The sequence below is a fragment of the Sebastes fasciatus genome, chromosome 22, assembly GCF_043250625.1.
Source record: "Sebastes fasciatus isolate fSebFas1 chromosome 22, fSebFas1.pri, whole genome shotgun sequence".
Lineage (NCBI taxonomy): Eukaryota > Metazoa > Chordata > Actinopteri > Perciformes > Sebastidae > Sebastes > Sebastes fasciatus.
In genome coordinates this window covers 24,405,740-24,425,483 of record NC_133816.1, presented here as the reverse complement: position 1 = coordinate 24,425,483, position 19,744 = coordinate 24,405,740, and the positions used below count along the sequence as shown (strand labels likewise).

The 19,744-nt window shown below is 38.2% G+C and overlaps 2 protein-coding genes across 2 annotated transcripts; both read right to left on the bottom strand.

Annotated features, from left to right (window-relative positions):
• Positions 1–5,414: 5,414 nt before the first annotated feature.
• On the bottom strand, positions 5,415–6,756 carry LOC141761345 (high affinity immunoglobulin gamma Fc receptor I-like). The gene is made up of 4 exons (XM_074624681.1): positions 6,639–6,756; positions 6,366–6,410; positions 5,738–6,004; positions 5,415–5,671 (listed from the first exon to the last, which is right to left on the bottom strand). The coding sequence occupies exons 1-4, from the start codon at positions 6,667–6,669 to the stop codon at positions 5,415–5,417; spliced, it is 600 nt and encodes a 199-aa protein (XP_074480782.1). The 5' UTR covers positions 6,670–6,756.
• A 4,378-nt stretch (positions 6,757–11,134) lies between these two features.
• On the bottom strand, positions 11,135–17,838 carry LOC141760466 (Fc receptor-like protein 5). Its single transcript, XM_074623319.1, has 10 exons — positions 17,720–17,838; positions 17,423–17,482; positions 16,888–17,148; positions 16,470–16,715; positions 15,174–15,293; positions 15,042–15,092; positions 13,315–13,371; positions 11,840–11,982; positions 11,715–11,765; positions 11,135–11,679 (listed from the first exon to the last, which is right to left on the bottom strand). The coding sequence occupies exons 1-8, from the start codon at positions 17,748–17,750 to the stop codon at positions 11,885–11,887; spliced, it is 924 nt and encodes a 307-aa protein (XP_074479420.1). The 5' UTR covers positions 17,751–17,838; the 3' UTR covers positions 11,135–11,679; positions 11,715–11,765; positions 11,840–11,884.
• Positions 17,839–19,744: the final 1,906 nt, after the last annotated feature.

Below are 19,744 nucleotides of genomic sequence, written 5' to 3'. Positions count from 1 at the left end.
TCTGTAGGCCATTCAGACATTTTGAAACAAGACAACATCTTGTTTCCCCCCACCCCCCTCTCTCTCTCTCTCTCTCTCTCACACACACACACACACACACACACACACACACACACACACACACACACACACACACACACTGTGTTTGTTTAGTTTAGTTATTTAGTTAGATGAATATTGTGTTTTGAACCTTTATTAACTTGTAAATAAATGTTTGTGGAATATACATGCTGGTCTCTTTAATGTTGCACAAGAGTGAATACTGCCAACCTCTGCTATGTCCAGAACTCCGATATCCTTCAACCTTTACTATCTATTTTGGTTATAGTTATTAATTTAATTATTAATCAACGTTCCAAATTGATAGTTTAGCATATATAATGAGACTATATTAACGTTTTGGTCATTGGTCCCTGATTCCAGGGTGGTGCCCCGTTTATTATTAATGTTTATTGATAATCTTTATTAATTTTAATAATTCTATTATTATTTATTAATGAATTTGCTAATAACCAAAACCTACTAAAGTAGAATCCCTACAATGACTTGCCTCAAACTGCATGTGATTATCATAAAGTGGGCATGTCTGTAAAGGGGAGACTCGTGGGTACCCATAGAACCCATTTACATTCACATATCTGGAGGTCAGAGGTCAAGGGACCCCTTTGAAAATGAACATGACATTTTTTCCTCACTAAAATTTTGTTTGGATCGTTATTTGACCTCCTTCATGACAAGCTAGTATACAGGTTATTGAGTCAGTTAGTGAGAGCATCCTCACATTAACACTCCCTTTTTTGGTTATTCGTTCTGCCAAAATTAGGCGGATGTCATGTGACATGGTTTATTCATTAGGTTTTCTAGTTTCATATGATACCAGTATCTTCACTCTAGCTTTAAAACTGCACCCGCTACAACCTCCAAAAGATCGATTGCATTAATGCGTTAACGAAATTAGTGGCGTTAAAACAATTTTGCGTTAACGCGTTAACTTTGACAGCCTTAATTATTTTGAAACATTGCTATGTCTCACCTCTGACAGCCAGCCGGCTCTCTGGTGACCCTCCAGCTCCAGAGATGTCACACTTGTAGAGTCCTTCATCAGACCAGGAGACGCTGTGGATGGTCATCTCTCCTGTAGAGCTGCTCCCGATGAGGCGGCCGTCTTTATAGAAATCAGCTGTGAGGTTGGAGGAAGTCGTCTTGTTCCTGCAGCTCAGAGTCACATCGTTTCCCTCCGTCACAGGGAGGACAGGACTCTCCAGGATCACTGAACCAGCTGGAAAACAAAGTTTAATGTTTATTTAATATTGAACAAAAGTTGCTGTTTCATTGTAAACATACCGGTGACGTTGAAGTTGATGATGTTGCTTCTCTTCCCCCGTCCAGTCTCACACCAGTACTCTCCACTGTCCTCTGGATAAGTAGTTTTAATGGTGCAGGATGACTCGTTTGATGCCCCCCACTTTGAACCACAAGTTGATCTGTCAGTTTTGTTCCTCCTTAAAACGCTCGCACCAGTCGAACCATCGGAGCCCACGCATTTAAAAGAGACAGGCTCGTATTCAAAGAGTTGCAGTCTGGTTGGAATGATCCAAAAAGCTGCATCTGAGACAGAAAAACCACACAGAGACAAAGAGATGAAGTTAAGAAGAATTAGATAAACACTACTGGAACTAGAAGGGGCAATCGGAGAGAGCAGAGCTATCCGATCTCGCCCTTCGTGCAATAATAATAAAAGCGATAAATAATGTGTGTATCTGCCCCGTGATTCAGGCCCGTGCTACACCGTTCCACCAACTTTTATGACAATGGGGCCAGAAGTTTTTCCGTAATCCTGCCGACAATCACGCAAACCAAACCAAAAACATAACCTCTAGCGTAGGTAATAAAGTTGTTACTCTACTGTTTGTTGAGTCTTCTTTTTTAGTTTTTGTGCATAAGCAAAGCTACTTACCATCTTTCTGAGCATGTGCACCCAGCTGCAGAAACACAGTCATCACTGGAGAGACAAAGGAGAAGAGCTGAACATCACACATGTATCGTCTAAAATTCAATAACTGGTATAAGTAAAAACACAAATTAACGATCTGATCTGTTCCTCTAAATGAAAACTGTAAAACATGACCTTCTTGTTATTGGTGCCATCTTCATTTAATGAATTAACTGATCTCTTAATGATATGGATTTTATAAATGTTACAGGAAATAGAGACGGACTCCGTACTCACTCAGTCTGATGCAGAGAGCTGTGACCTCCATGTCGTCTCGCTGCTGACTGTCTGAGCGTCACACACATGAAGTATAAAAAGCAGGTGGTCTCTTCCTGTGTGGCTAGTTTATTTCTGCTGGTGATGCACAACAATAATGTGCTTTAGATGAAAACCTCGTCTCAGAGACAGAGCTGCTGTCGTGGTACAAATAGCCTCAGTGGGTGGAGCTAAAGAACGAAGGCTACTTAATTCTGAGGCTCAGGAACTTTTATTTCATGATGGTTAAAACAGTAAAGTCAGTTGTTTTAAATGAACGAATGGTATTTTAAATTAGATGTTACGTATGTCATTCTCTTGGCCTTGTAATAAGATAAGATAATACTCTCTATAAGTTTGTACCTTCCGTGGTGATAACGGTTTCCAGAGAGGAAAAGAACCACCGTCACCTATTACAATCATGGAACGTAGCACAGGTATTGTCTCTTACAGGGGACCTATGGAAATACCCACATATCTATTTAGAGTTGTTTTACTGGATTTCAAAACCTAAGCGGGGGGGTCTGGGGTTCCTCCCCCAGAAAAAGAGTTTCAGAGACTTTGTTCCACTGCATTCTGGTGACTTTAAAACAATGTCCATCCATTATCTGTAACCGCTTATCCTATTCGGGGTCGCGGAGGAGTCGATCCCAGCTGCCATTGGGTGAAGGCCGGGTACACTCTGGACTATCATAGGGCTCAGACAACCGTTCACGCTCACATTCACACTTATAGGACAATTCAGAGTCAACAATGAACCTAATCTGCATGTCTTTGGACTGTGCTCAGGTTTCCCCCAAACCTGAGCACCTGGAGAAAACCCACGCTAACCACTGCGCAGGAAAGGAAACTGAATAATTCTCCCCTCTGGTGTGAACCCGGCGTGTGAATCTCTGGTATAAACTAATATTTATCAGTTTTTATTCATTTATTTTACCCCTGCTTGAGTATTTATTTCTCTTAGTTCTCTCCATTTCTCTCTACTTCTCTCACTCACTGAAGGTTCTTTCAGATACAACGCGAAAACGACATGACAGCTATTCGCTACGTCGGGCAAAACCCAACTTTGTTTGCTGAACTCTGCGGAGAGCGCAGCGCGAACATGAGCTCAAACTGCGCTGTGTCACGAGCATAAACTGCTCTCTTCTGCCAGGAAATGACAGTTGGTGTAGCTCTATTGTCGTCCGGGTGGAAACAGTTGTGGTCATAGATGCTGTTCAGTTCCAGAAATAGGTGCTAAAGTGTGAAAATTTGTCATAAATCAGGAGAAATACAGGAGAATTGTGACACCGGGAGGAAACCAATGAAAAACACGAGTCTCCAGAGAAAATCAGGAGGGTTGGCAAGTATACTTACAACATTGTCTTATGTTGTCTTATGTTTATTTTTTATTTTGAAGCTTAATGGTGCAGATATACATGTACAACTGGTTTCAAGATTGTGGTTCTTATAACAAAGATGTTTCCATGAATACATGAAGACAAACTGGAAACACAGATTATCAGTATCATGACTTCCTCTTTTCTTTCTTTCAATGTTTCTCTTTTCTGTTCCTTCCTTTCTTTATCTTTAGTTCTCACATTCACTCAAACACATTGGATTCACAACTCCTACTCTGCCCCCTGCTGTACATCATTCACAGTACATCAAAAACATTTTATTATATAGTTCAACAAATAATGTAATGCAATGGCCAAAAAATATAAAGTGTAAAAATATATTGACAAATTATAGAATACAAAAATAAAATTAAATAGTAATAATTATGTCTACTGAATCACATTCACAAATTAATGGTATAGCCTCATTTTGTTACATTAGGACTATAAAATATTTAATAATAAAAAGAATACAAATTATAATTCAAATAAAAATAAAGTGGTCAACAAAAATAATACAAAAATGTATAATTTTAATAAAAAAATAAAATGAATTTTGCTTCATAAATTTTTTTATATAAAAAGACAATAAATTATGCCTCCAATTGTTCCTAAAAACAATCCTAATATTTAGAAATATATGTTTTAAAAAATAAAACTCAAAAAGAAAATAATTTAAATTATAATAATACAAAATATAATTAAAATTAAAATAAAGTGGTCACCAAAAATATATAATTTTAATGTAAAATAAAATAAACTGCTTCACAAAAATGAATATAAAAAGACAATATATTATATGTATAAAATATTAAGTATAGGTACATACATGTGGCTGATATCGGCCTTTTACTTTAAGAATAATGTTTCCTTTTCTATCCAAATGTTACACAGCAATATGGCCATGATACAATAACAATTGTTTCATTTCATTTAATTTGTTCCTTTTTTAGATCACAGAAAATACAAGCAGAAAGAGAGAGTTGACGCTCTGAGGTGCATTTCATTGCACATCATTGCATGGCACGTTTTACAGTCAAAGTGTGTTCATTGAGGTGCAGAGACGCTGTGGTCGCTCTGCAGAGGATCGTCAGAGCAGATTACTAAATGTAGACGCTCATGAAAATAAAGCTTCTATTTGCAGACCGTCTTCAACTGATGTCTGAGAATCCTCATGTCTTGTTGCAGTCACACGACACATCAGGTTCTACAAAACATTAATTCATCAATCAATCAATCAGTGACAAACATGTCTCAGGCTGGAGATATATTTGCTGTTAACGCATGATGCTGCTGCCTTGCATATCCTGCGTACGTTTGGAGCGCTGGCTGCGTACGTTCTCAAAAACAACACATTGTAAATATGGACATGAGTTATTGTTGTTTACCTCTGAATTTCCCACAGTGAAGTAGTCCCAGCAGCACTAGCAGTGGAACCATCATCACAAGGGGTAGAACGGTTCTCAGGATGAGGAACATGTAGTCTGAGGAGGGATCAGTCTCTGTGTGAAGTTCTGCAAAGACAACAGAAAGTATCTGACTGTGATGTTGTGAGACAAAGTGGTTACTCAGTGTGTCATACCGTATGTTACCTTTTATTCACTTTAAGATAATACGTGTCTATAGCAGCTTGAAATTCTGTGTTCCAGTTGCAAAAGTTTGGTTAACATGTTTTGCAGGAGACTCGGTTGTTTTAAAAATAGAAGATAAAAGAACAACATCACTATTGCTGCTATTTCTTTTAAGGCAAGAAGATAAAAATCATAAAAAAATATTTTGAAACATTGCTATGTCTCACCTCTGACAGCCAGCCGGCTCTCTGGTGACCCTCCAGCTCCAGAGATGTCACACTTGTAGAGTCCTTCATCAGACCAGGAGACGCTGTGGATGGTCATCTCTCCTGTAGAGCTGCGCTCCATGAAGTGGCCATCTTTATAGAAATCAGCTGTGAGGTTGGAGGAAGTCGTCTTGTTCCTGCAGCTCAGAGTCACATCGTTTCCCTCCGTCACAGGGAGGACAGGACTCTCCAGGATCACTGAACCAGCTGGAAAACAATGGTTTAGTGTTTATTTAATATTGAACACAAGTTGCTGTTTCATTGTAAACATACCGGTGACGTTGACGTTGACGATGTTGCTTTTCTTCCCCCGTCCAGTCTCACACCAGTACTCTCCACTGTCCTCTGGATAAGCATTTTTAATGGTGCAGGATGACTCGTGTGACACCCCCCACTTCGACAAACCACAAGTTGATATTTCAGTTTTGTTCCTCCTTAAAACGCTCCATCCAGTCGAGCCATCGGAGCCCACGCATTTAAAAGAGACAGGCTCGTATTCAAAGAGTTGCAGTCTGGTTGGAATGATCCAAAAAGCTTCATCTGAGACAGAAAAACCACACAGAAACACAGAGACAAAGAGATGAAGATGAGAATAATTAGATAAACACTACTGGAACTAGAAGGGGCACTCGGAGAGAGCAGAGCTATCCGATCTCGCCCTTCGTGCAATAATAATAAAAGCGATAAATAATGTGTGTATCTGCCCCGTGATTCAGGCCCGTGCTACACCGTTCCACCAACTTTTATGACAATGGGGCCAGAAGTTTTTCCGTAATCCTGCCGACAATCAGACAAACAAACCAAAACAAAAACATAACTTCTAGCGGAGGTAATAAAATTGTGACTCTACTGTTTGTTGAGTCTTCTTTTTTAGTTTTTGTGCATAAGCAAAGCTACTTACCATCTTTCTGAGCATGTGCACCCAGCTGCAGAAACACAGTCATCACTGGAGAGACAAAGGAGAAGAGCTGAACATCACACATGTATCGTCTAAAATTCAATAACTGGTATAAGTAAAAACACAAATTAACGATCTGATCTGTTCCTCTAAATGAAAACTGTAAAACTTGACCTTCTTGTTATTGGTGCCATCTTCATTTAATGAATTAACTGATCTCTTAATGATATGGATTTTATAAATGTTACAGGAAATAGAGACGGACTCCGTACTCACTCAGTCTGATGCAGAGAGCTGTGACCTCCATGTCGTCTCGCTGCTGACTGTCTGAGCGTCACACACATGAAGTATAAAAAGCAGGTGGTCTCTTCCTGTGTGGCTAGTTTATTTCTGCTGGTGATGCACAACAATAATGTGCTTTAGATTGAAAACCTCGTCTCAGAGACAGAGCTGCTGTCGTGGTACAAATAGCCTCAGTGGGTGGAGCTGAAGAACGAAGGCTTAATTCTGAGGGTCAGGAACTTTTATTTCATGATGGTTAAATCAGAAAAGTCAGTTGTTTTAAATGAACGAATGGTATTTTAAATGAGATGTTGCGTATGTAATTTTCTTGGCCTTGTAATAAGATAGGATAATACTCTACAGAAAATACAAGCAGAAAGTGAGAGTTGACACTCTGAGGTACATTTCATTGCACATCATTGCATGGCACATTTCACAGTCAAAGTGTGTTCATTGAGGTGCAGAGACGCTGTGGTCGCTCTGCAGAGGGTTCGTCAGAGCAGATTATTAAATGTAGACGCTCGTGAAAATAAAGCTTCTATTTGCAGACCGTCTTCAACTGATGCCTGAGAATCTTCATGTCTTGATGCAGTCACACGACACATCAGGTTCTACAAAACATGAATTCATCAATCAATCAATCAGTGACAAACATGTCTCAGGCTGGAGATATATTTGCTGTTAAAACATGTTGACGCTGCCTTGCACACCCTGCGTCCGTTTGGAGCATTGGCTGCATACGTCCTCAAAAAAAACACATTGTAAATATGGACATGAGTTATTGTTGTTTACCTCGGAATTTCCCACAGTGAAGTAGTCCCAGCAGCAGCAGCAGTGGAACCATCATCACAAGGGGTAGAACGGTTCTCAGGATGAGGAACGTGTGGTCTGAGGAGGGATCAGTCTCTGTGTGAAGTTCTGCAAAGACAACAGAAAGTATCTGACTGTGATGTTGTGAGACAAAGTGGTTACTCAGTGTGTTATACAGTATATTACCTTTTATTCACTTTAAGATAATAAGTGTCTATAGCAGCTTGAAATTCTGTGTTCCAGTCGCAAAATCTGGGTTAACATGTTTTGCAGAAGACTCGGTTGTTTTAAAAATAGAAGATAAAAGAACAACATCACTATTGCTGCTATTTTTTTTAAAGCAAGAAGATAAAAATCCGTTACAAAAGATGACTTCAATTAACTAGATTATACCTCCTTTCAGACAAACACACTTCATCATCAGCATCATGAGCATCAAACAATCATTTTAATTTGTTTTATACCCCTTCAGTGTCTCACCTCTGACAGTCAGCCAGCTCTCTGGTGATTCTCCGGCTCCAGATATTCTGCACTTGTAGAGTCCTTCATTAGACCTGGAAACACTGTGGATGGTCATCTCTCCTGTAGAGCTGCTCCCGATGAGGCGGCCATCTTTATAGAAATCAGCTGTGAGGTTGGAAGACGCCTGCTCATCTCTGCAGCTCAGAGTCACATCATCTCCCACCATCACAGGGAGGACAGAACTCTCCAGGATCACTGAACCAGCTGATCAACATATGTTTTGAAAAAATATGTTAATTAAAAATGCCTACACATGGTTTGCTGTGTTTTAATATTGTAATAAGTCGTATTTTATTGAACATATTAGCTCAGTTGTGCCAACACATAACAAATATATCAACTGACCGCAGACTAAAATGTGACGACATTGCAGTGTTTTAGTATTTGCATACCAGTGACAGTGATGTTGACAGTGTTACTTGTCTGTAGTCCTCTGATTTCACACCAGTATTCTCCACTGTCAATCGCTGTTAATGCGTCATTGATTTCGCAGGGTCCTGTTGATGTCGACCAGGTAGCAGCACATGTTTTAACAACTCCTTTAATCTTCCTCATCACTCTCCATCCAGTCCGTCCCTCCAGTCCCTCACAGCTGACAACAATGGTCTCATATTGGAAGTGCTGCTGTCTGTTTGGAACAACCTGAGGGAAAGCTGCATCTAAGACAGAAACACAAAGAATGAGTTGAATTAAATGAAACATTCAGTTCAGTTTAAATTTAATGGGACACCCTGATCAGCTATCTGAAGCTTGAGAATAGGGGCCCAGACACTAACCAGATAGTAAACATAGATTTAAAATACCAATATGTTGTCTAGATTCGCTGCTATGCGGACGATACCCAACTGTTCCTATCATTCCCGCCAGAGGACGCTACAGTCTCCGCACAGATCTCTTCATGTCTTGCCAATATCTCTAAATGGATGAAAGAATGCCACCTTCAGCTCAACCTATCTAAGACTGAGCTCTCCTTGTCATCCCAGCCAGTCCAATCTATACAACTACAGATCAATATCCAGCTTGGACCAACCAAACTCGTACTCTGCATCTATCCACCCTGTGCACTGCCTGTCGGCATCCTGTGTCCGATTGATCGAACTTGAAGCTGTTGTCGGCACTTACTCACGTCGTCCCCTCCTATCAAGATCCTTACTTGTGTTGTACGAACTCTCACATGTACGTCGCTTTGGACAAAATTAAATTGTAGAATTGTAGATTTGAAAAAGTTCATGTTTTATATAGTAACGTTTACAACCAACAAAACACCTAAGACAAACCAAAGACTAACTACCCTAAGTGCTAAATGATTCAAAAACATATATTCCATCAGTCTAAACATTGGTTAAATATGTATGATATATATAGACAGTAGGCCTACATTTAAATGGATTCCAGAGTGGAGTCAGTAGTTTAGAAGTCCTCGGGGTTTAAGGTATTCAAACTTTAACATATTTTTGTAGCAACTGCTGCCTTAAGCTCTTTTTAAAATCAGACATTTTTATAGTGCTATAAATTTAATTTCATCCTTGTGGACCTCTAAATCACACCAAAACTTGTACACAGTAAGATGCTTTTTACCTATAGTCTTATATACATGCAAATGTTGGCTTATGTTCAAGTGAAACATGACAGAATAAATATTTGTATCTTTGGCTTTTTTTTTTTTACTGGTATATTATTTTCATACATACAATTATTTAAATATTCTTTGCAACCTGTGAAATTGGGGATTATGTGATTTTGAAGCATACATAACCTTTTTATCTTGTTAGTTGACTGAATATTAAACTGCTACTTACCGTCTTTTTGTGAATAACTGAAGGGAATTTGTGCGACCAGCAGCACCAACACAGTCATCACTGGAGAGACAATACAGCTGTTACTATATCACATCTAACATATATAACATAACAACATGCAAATATTTGCTCCATCATCAGTAAACAGATTACAACTTTCTACAGTATATAATGTGTTACCTAAGAAACTCTTCAGTTCCTCATGTTATCTCATAATGATTGTCTCAATAATATTTCCGTGAATATAAGACAGTAATCAGTACTCACACAGTCTGATGCAGAGAGCTGTGACCTCCATGTTGTCTTGCTGCTGACTGTCTGAAAATCAGACTGATTTATAACATCATATCCTCCTCCTCTTCCTGTTTCTCAGCAGGTTTGGTTTCTGACAGACAGAGGACGTGATATTTAAAGTTTTAAGAGAAAAAAAAAATTTAATATTCTCTGAGATTATAAACTCAAGAAAAAAACTTTTGTGCAAAACCATGGTAAGGCCAGCCGCCATCTGAAGCACGTTGTGCCTAATGTAGTGTTCTTATGGGAAGGATGACCTCTGAGCGTTGCGTAGGTCCTGAAAGATACATATACGCTTTTTCTTTCATGTTCTTTCTGTTATTTTACCCTTAAATAAATACTAATGTATTTAATCTGTTTTGCACTCGGTGGCTCACGTTACTGCAGTGTTTAACGGTGGCGTATGTGGTGTGATGAGGTTGATCCAACCTTGCAAAGTGAAGCGATGTGATACGTTGACAAAAAAAGCAAAACGAAAATATTCAAGTATTTTTCTCATACATTTCTTAGTTTTTTCTCGTAAATATGCGACTTTAATCTCAGAGAATATCCAAGTTGTTTTCTCATAATGTTTTTTATTCTTTTCTCATAAATTAACTTTAATCTCAGAGAATATTTAAGTTTTTTTCCCATTATTTTGTTTTATTTTTTTCTCATACATTTACTACTTTAATATCAGAGAATATTAAAATTCTTTTCTCATAATGTTTTTATTTTTTTCTCATAAATGTACTACTTTAATCTCAGAGAATATTCAACTTCTTTTCTCATAATTTATTTTTATTTTTTTCTTGTAAATTTACTAATTTAATCCGAGAGAATATCCAAGTAAATTTACAACTTTAATCTTGGAAATTCCGAATTCTTTCTCTGAATATTACCCCAGTGTCCTGACATCTACTGTTGACCTGCTATAAAGATCCCCTGTACCCCCCTAAAAAAAACAGAAACGGGTCTATTGTGGTTCTCAGAGGGTTAACATGGTTACCCTAATAGCTGTTGATATGCATGTTAATTCTTGTCTTCATTTTGTAGAAATGGATACATTTAATACATTTTAAATCATTTTTTTTCTTTTAGAAATTAACAATTTAGTTCACATTAGATGTGACGCTTATCATTTGTCACAGTGTCATTGTGTCTCTATGGTTTCAGGTCAAACGGATGTAATTATGTTACCACAGTGAGTGTATAAGTATCTACAGCTGCTCTCTTCTTGTAAACAGCGTCTCAGACGTGTGAACAGACACGGAGCAGATACAACAATGTGGTTTAACTGTTAAAGACTCATACCGCTTAAAAATAGACACTGATGCTGTGAGGTAGCTGAAGCTCATCAAGGTAATTTCCACTTCATAATAAGTCACACGTAGTCGTTAATTAAGAATCAACACATTTTACTCTCCTTACAAATGTTCTGTCAAATGTTTTCTTCTGTAAAGAACATACACAGACGCTGCTAATTACATACAATTTGTATGAAAAACAGTTGTATTTAGAGAAAAAATTACAGCTCTGCAATGGAAGTGATTAAAAATGTAACAGATCAAAATAGTTTGGTCGACATATTACAAATGCATTAATTCAAAAGCTCTGTGTGGTCGTGTGACCTGCACACATTACAGAACTTTAAGAACTCTTCGACCAGGAGTCTCGGCTCTCAGTAACCTGCAAGGGACACACAAAGGGACAAAGACTGTATAGATGTCAATATTGGATTAAACTCTTAAACCAACACTTATGTGTTTGTGCTGATGCATTTGAACTTACTCATTTTAAAGACTTTAGATAGCGAGACAGCTTACAGTCAGCGGGCTACTCGATCATACAGTAGCAGGGATTCTCTTCTGTAAAAAGATGGTTGGAACCTGCAAAGAGAACTGGTGTCTCTGAGCAGATGGATACTCCCGGTTCTGTTTTGGAGACAAAATACATTTCAAAATTGTGATTTACATAAAAGCTGAAATCCATAGGACCCTATGTAAGTCTCTTGATTGCACTGTAACAAAATTAACTGCACAATTTAAACTCTCCATGACCTCATTGTCCTCAAAGATATAGCTATGAACTTCCGTGCTTCCTACTCCTGCTCTTTTAAAAATAAACTTATCGGCATACAGTCCATTACAGCAATCAGATGATTATAAAGTATTTAAGCAGCGTATATCAATGATCTGTTTACAAAGGTAAGAAACATAAAAGCATTGAGCTAAACTGCGATCATTGACTGAAAATAGAACATAGGAATAGATAGGTTACCCAGCGTATGATGAATGTACCTGCTTGGACCATTGACTCCAGCCAAACTTTAAATTAGCTAAAATTAGGATTTGTACCGCCGAAACGCGCCAATTTGCAAATCAATGTTATCTAACTTTGCCGCCAGGCCACCTCGCTAGTCGGACAGGATTCAGCTGTGGAGACGGGGGTGTTCGTGAAGGAGCGAACTCTTTGATTTGGCTTATTAAGTGTAACGTGGCTATTAATATTTTGCATTAGCCCTGTTGATTTCTATTATTTGGGATGTAGTGGAGGGTAAATACACATACCACCTTTTTTTTTATGCATTCTTGGTTTTCATAGCACCTTCAATCTAACTAATCCAGACTGGTGCAGTTGGTTGTTTCTTGACTTAATCCAAGAGATTGGGTAGTGTAGAAATGCAGAAATGTGTTTTAAATTACTTTTTTTTAATTACCAATTATGTATCTTTCCAAGATCGCAACCTCATCTTAAAACATAACCAGGCGCCCATGTTCAGTAGTGTTACCTTTTCACGATGTACGAAATTGTCTGTCATACATACAATACTGACCACCAACTCACTTACCCACCTACGTGGTGTTCTGACGGAAAAAATAAATCTACCGCATGCATCGCCATGTAGTATTTTAACGAACGGTGAAGCGAAGGGCCCATCTACCTTTTTCTGTCTGTGGGTTTCTCGTGTGGTTTTTCGTCTGAGATGCTAAAAAAGAAGCTGTAACTATCACTAGGACCTGAAGCTGCTGTCGTATACAGTTTAAAATGAATGAACTTTCAAACGATGAAGGTCAGATTAGTGATTCAGTGGTTGTGACTCTAAAGTGATGTTTGTTCTCAAGCACCGCTGCAAACTTTAGTCTGAAAGAAGGTCAACATTAATGCTAATATACTGAATAACATATTAAAATATTTCCATTTACCAGCTTTGTTTTTTTTTACCTGATTAAATATATTACATGTTACAGTGTCAAGTTAATTACCTTCCTTCCTCCGGGGTTTTGTGATGGCAGAATATGTCATGCTGGTCTCTTCACACACTGAAACATAATAAAGAAGGAGTTAAATATAAAAGCAGACCTAATATTAACAAGGCAAAAGTGACAATGGCTCACATACACCCCGCTCGCTGCTTGACCCCTGCTAAAGTAGGGCCAACGGTTTTGCCCTTTTGGAACTAATTGAATTAATGGGCATTAACTAATTGACTAATGGGCACCCTGGAATTTGTAACCCCCAAAAGGCACAACTAGACCACACTGTCAACCATCACACCAAATTTGGAGTTCGTAAGTGAAATAGTTTGTGCTCCGGAAACGAAAGTGTGACACGCGAATGGACGGAAGGACGGACGCGCGGAGCGCTATATATCCCCGACTATGTTGTCGCGGGGGTATAATGACATTTTTTTTTTTTAAATGAGCTAATTTCATTTGGAAGCAAACTTGTTTAGTTTGTGCCAGTTTTTATTTTTGTATATTAATATTATTATTATATCTGTGAATGTTTGGACATAATTCTAACATACTAACACTTGTTTTAACCCTCATGTTTTGTCTGTGGTAACAGCTTGACGCATCATGACTTTTATAATTGTATGCAAATGTGTGCGCAGATATTTATAAACATGGTTTGGACATTATATGTTTATATGTGTGTGCATGAGACACACACATAGGACATTTTGTTGTTTTTTCATGACATTTTGTTTTGCTGTATTTCATCACACCATCTCACATGACCCCAGAATAATATAAATGTAAAGGTTGGCAGAAGACAACGGCTGTATTCGAAACTAAAAGAATCTAAAGAACAAAAAATAATTAACTTAGGCCTAACTTTGCATGTCCATGTCACTAGGTGGAAGTCCTTTTTAGGCTTAAGAAGTTGATATAACCGAAATGCATGTTCTCCCCGTGTTAGCGTGGGTTTACTCCGGGATCTCAGGTTTCCTCCTACAGTCCAAAGACATGCAGGTTAGGTTCATTGTTGACTCTAAATGTCCCGTAGGTGTGAATGTGAATGTGAATGGTTGTCTGTCTCTTTGTGTCAGCCTTGTGATAGTCTGGAGACCTGTCCAGGGTGTACCCCTCCTTCACCAAATGTCAGCTGGGATCGGCTCCAGGGTAGATTGTAAGATAATAGTGGAGCAGATGACGTCCATTTTTCAATCAAATCGTGCAAATAGTGATAAAAGCACCAAATTTGGTATGATGATTGCCAAGGCATCACTTACCAAATATAAACGATTGGCCACTTGAAAATCCAAGATAGAGGGCCATTTTTCAAGGTGGCTGCCAAATTGACCTGCCGATAATGATTTATCTCATAGAAATGCATCTACTTGATCGATTTGAGTGATCTTGGTGTCAAATTATATGTTGTCTGGCATGCTGGATCTAATTTTTGAAAGTTTTAACAATTTTTAACTGCAGTATGGCGGCCATTTTTCAAGATGGCCGCCATCTTGGATTTTCAAGTGGCCAATCGTTCATATTTGCTAAGCGTCCCTTCGGGAACCATCATGCCAAATTTGGTGCTTGTATCACTATTTGCATGATTTTTCCACTATCAGCTCCACTATAAATAGAAATGTGGGGTAAATATCCCAGCCCACCTTCCTACCTGGGATAATTCCCATAGTGACAAAATACATATATATATATATATATATATATATATATATTGAAAGGAGGTTGGTGTTCCTCACCTGTTCGTGGAGAAGAGGAAGACCGGAGGGCGGAAGGAGAAGTTGGAGTATCTGTTTAAATGAAAAAAAGCCCACCTTTAGCACACTTTGTGTCAATAATTGAAGTGGTTTCTTTATTTCTATTCTCTGTACCTCTAGTGATTGTTGGACGTCTCCTGCATTGCATTGATCCCACCAACAGCAGCAGCAGAAACACCAAGAAAACGGCGACACCGATGCAGAGCAGCAGTAAGAGCTGAGGGCCATCAGCAGCTACTGGAGAGATAATGGGATGTGCTGCACATGAGACATGATCTTAATGCTGTGAAATGCATGCTATTTGTTATTAACGTTTGCTTCCTCCGAAATCACATTCTCAGCACTACATACTCAACATGTTTACTATCGTTCAACATACTTGAGTGTGAATAAACAGTAGTATGTATCTTTTCGGACGCACTGAACAGTAATTTACGTCGTCACTTGCTGACAGCCTACTTGCCAGTTGGAGATGCGTAACCATGGTAACCAACTTCATGAGACCAAAACAACGGTTTGTGAGAATCAAAGTCTGAATTTATTTAAAATATATATTACACAAAGCAAAGTGTAATCTTACACTTACAGTTAAATTGAACCGTTATTGACGTTACAGAGCTGTCTGTCGATGTCTGTTATGAACGTTGTCGTAACTACCGCATTGCATTGTGGGATATTTATGCTGCCATATAGTGTCCAGCGTTGCATACTGTAATATTTCAAACAGAAATAGTATGCAATTTGTGTACTATTGGTTTCAAACTAAGGTTTCAGACATACTAAAAATGTCTCACATACTGTTTTAGCGTACTAAATAGCATGTTAGTATGGAATTTTGGACTCAACCATAATACTTTAAAACATTCTATCCACCTTATTCTTGGAGGCGTTACTGTAGAAATGATTATGGGTGTAACTTCCGGTGAGGTAGCGGAAAGTTAAATTTGCATTTTCTTAAATGTCCTTGCGGAGCTCTGGTAATTGTTGTGCTGTTGGCGGCTGTACTAACAACCAGACAAAGCTAGATTTGTGGCTTCATCAACAGCATGTTGAACATGCACCCAAAACAAAAAGGGATTGTTCTTGAGACCAACGGAACAGTTTCCATCGCCGACCTAATGGACGAGGAATCTAGAAGAATGTGGCTGAGAAACCTGAACTTGAAGAGATCACCCATAAACCCTTTAACGTTATGTGTGCTCGTTTCATTTAGTCTACAAAAGCCACTGAAAATCCTACTTTATGGTTGAGCTAAAAAAGAGCAGCGGAGAAGAGACATCGCATACTCAGCGTACATACTAAGCTTTAAAACATGGAACTTGACATAGGTGAGGTACAAAACATCAATGGAAAACAACTTGGCAGTAAGCAAATAATCTTTGATTTACTTTGAACACTGTTCTGTCTCACCTCTGACAGTCAACCAGCTCTCTGGTGATTCTCCAGCTCCAGATATTCTGCACTTGTAGAGTCCTTCATTAGACCTGGAAACACTGTGGATGGTCATCTCTCCTGTAGAGCTGCTCTCCATGAAGTGGCCATCTTTAAAGAAATCAGCTGTGAGGTTGGAGGACGCCTGCTCATCTCTGCAGCTCAGAGTCACATCATCTCCCACCATCACAGGAAGGACAGGACTCTCCAGGATCACTGAACCAGCTGAACAACATATGTGTTAATTACACAGTTTGAAATTCTACACATGGTTTCCTGTTTTAATAAGTTGTATTTTATTGAACATATTAGCTCAGTTGCATCAGCACATAACACATAACTCAACTGACCGCAGAATAAAATGTGACGACTTTGCAGTGTTTTAGTATTTGCGCACCAGTGACAGTGATGTTGACAGTGTTACTTGTCTGTAGTCCTCCGATTTCACACCAGTATTCTCCACTGTCAACCGCTGTTAATGCGTCATTGATTACGCAGGGTCCTGTTGATGTCGACCAGGTAGCAGCACATGTATTAACAACTCCTTTAATCTTCCTCATCACTCTCCATCCAGTCCGTCCCTCCAGTCCCTCACAGCTGAAAACAATGGTCTCATATTGGAAGTGCTGCTGTCTGTTTGGGACAACCTGAGGAAAAGCTGCATCCAAGACAGAAAGACAAAGAATGAGATGAATTAAATCAAACATTTTTAAATGAAATGTCTTCTATGCCAACAAAATTATTTCAATTTAGAGATACAACACGAATGCAGTGACATCAAATCACAAATGTTTGCCACAAAGATGTTAAAACAATGTTTACAGTGTCCTGTTGTTGAGCTTTAATTTGGCCCTTTTAAAGATATCGTTATTAAAACTACACCAATTATACAGAACATTTGACTTTGTTTGTTTGATTATTAAACTACTTACCGGCTTTTTGTGAATAACTGAAGGGAACTTGTGCGACCAGCAGCATCAACACATTCATCACTGGAGAGACAATACAGCTGTTACTGTATCAGATGTAACATCTAACATATATAACGTATATAGCATAACTGTAACATGTAAATGTCGGTAATATTTGCTCCATAATCAGTGAGCAGATTACAAATCTTTATGCTCTGTGCTTTTTTAAACCTAAGAAACTATTCAGGTCCACATGTTAGTTCATAATGATTGTCTCAATAATATTTCTGTGAATATAAGACAGAACTCAGTACTCACACAGTCTGATGCAGAGAGCTGTGACCTCCATGTTGTCTTGCTGCTGACTGTCTGAACATCAGACTGAATTTAAAATATCATCAAAGTCAGAACCTCCTCTTCCTCTTCCTGTTTCTCTGCTAGTGAGGAAACAGCAGGTCTGGGGTTTCTGACAGACAGAGCTGCTCTGACTTTTTTTAAAAAGAAAAAGAAAGTAAATCTCAACAGGTGGCGGCAGAGACCTCATTTCCAAAGCGTATAACTCTGGTAAACAAAAAAACAAACGGATAAATATAATGTAGTTTTAAGCAAAGCAATGACTTTTGTAACTTCACCTCCTACAAACGGACATTTTTATTGGACATTTGGATATTTTTAGGCCTTTAATAAAAAAAAAAAATCATATAAATAGATAATACTACTAATAAGCCATAACAATAACCATCATTATTAAATATCCGTCTTTGAATTAGTTTGGTCTCTTCAGGCAGGTTCATGTTTTAGGAAACAAACAGACAATAAAAAACATAAAAAGAAAACGTGACATTAAGGTAACATATATTCTCTCCTCACATTTTGTCATGACGACACACTTATGACTCACTCTGCCCTCTGCAGTAGATCAATCTTATAACACACCAAATGTACATTTATTTGAACCAAGTAGCCACTTTGACAAAGACATCTATTGATATTATTCACATTTTCTACTGACACAGCTTCCTCGGTTTGCCACCGTAGTATTTTATACAACCACCAACTAAATTATATAGCAGATAGCAGCTCCAGAGTTTAGTTTGAACTGTTATCATAAATAAACAGACTGAAAGAAAATTGAAGTGCAATACAAGAACACAAACATTTTATTCTCAATATATTGGACCAATATATTATATAGTGTACATACTGAATACTAAAAGTTACTTCAAGCAAAGTTTATTTTAAAGTCTCTAAACTTCTTTGTCCTTACGAAAAAGTAGTATACATCAAGTTAAATTTATTATGCATACTTAAGTAAAGTTCAAGTATATTTCTTCTATATACTTTATGTAGTAAGTATACTAATATCAATGTACTAGTAGTATACTTGTAAGTGTATTAATACAATACTGCTTGGGATTAAATTGGCCCACTTTTTAGTTTATAAAAGTATACTTTTAAGTATACTTAAAACTCCTAAACATAACTATTTACATTTTAAGTTAGTACATTTACAAGTTGTATTTTGTACTGCAACTAAACTATGAACTATACTACAAGTAAACTTATTTAGTTTAGTTTACTAGTTAGGTATATATATATATATATATAGTAGCCCACTTTTTAGTTTATTAAAGTACACTTTGTATACTTTAACTTATAGAACTTATAGCCAATGATTTATGTATTACATTAAAAGACTTGCTCCTTTTGATATTTGACTGGATGTTTTGTGATGATAAAAAAATAAAAAATAAATTCTCTCATGCCTCCGCGGTGAACGGAGAATCCAAAAACGTAGAAGATTCTTGATGAATCAAAGTAAATTCATATCTAAACATCCGTTTACAAACTCTCACACTCTTTTATAATACCTAACTGTTAGGTTTTAGTTTTGTTTGGACCCCAGAAGCAGAGACGGACTCAGGTACGTAAAAATGAAAAAGAGTTTATTTTCAAACCAGGAAGTAAAAATGCAGGCAGGGAGCTGGCAGGGAGCTGGCAGGGAGCTGGCAGGGAGCTGGCAGGGAGCTGGCAGGGAGCCGGCAGGCCCGTGGCGAGGAGAGAATGAACACCAGGCCTGAGCACATGGAATATCTCAGCCACCGGAGAACACGGAGGCTGAGCAGCAACAAGGCACACAGGAAACCTTAGTACAGGAAAAACACACAGGTAAGTCGAGATGTCACGAGAGACACTAGGAAAAAAAGTAAGATGTAAAAACACTAGAGAAGGTACGCGGCGCACTACCGAACGAGACGGAATTATCTGGCGAAGTAGTGGAGTGAAGACCGGGCTTTTATGGAGGGGTTGATTATCTGAATGAAGACCCGGTGTGCCTCGTTG

Bases quoted from the DNA above. Each gene is read 5' to 3' on its own strand.
- LOC141761345 (XM_074624681.1), bottom strand. From the start codon at position 6,669: ATGGAGGTCACAGCTCTCTGCATCAGACTGA. The intron at 6,411-6,638 runs GTGAGTACGGAG...TTGTCTCTCCAG, and splicing joins AGCTCTCTGCATCAGACTGA to TGATGACTGTGTTTCTGCAG. The intron at 5,672-5,737 runs GTATGTTTACAA...ATTGTTTTCCAG, and splicing joins CGTCAACGTCAACGTCACCG to CTGGTTCAGTGATCCTGGAG.
- LOC141760466 (XM_074623319.1), bottom strand. From the start codon at position 17,750: ATGGAGGTCACAGCTCTCTGCATCAGACTGT. The intron at 17,483-17,719 runs GTGAGTACTGAG...TTGTCTCTCCAG, and splicing joins AGCTCTCTGCATCAGACTGT to TGATGAATGTGTTGATGCTG. The intron at 16,716-16,887 runs GTGCGCAAATAC...TATGTTGTTCAG, and splicing joins TGTCAACATCACTGTCACTG to CTGGTTCAGTGATCCTGGAG.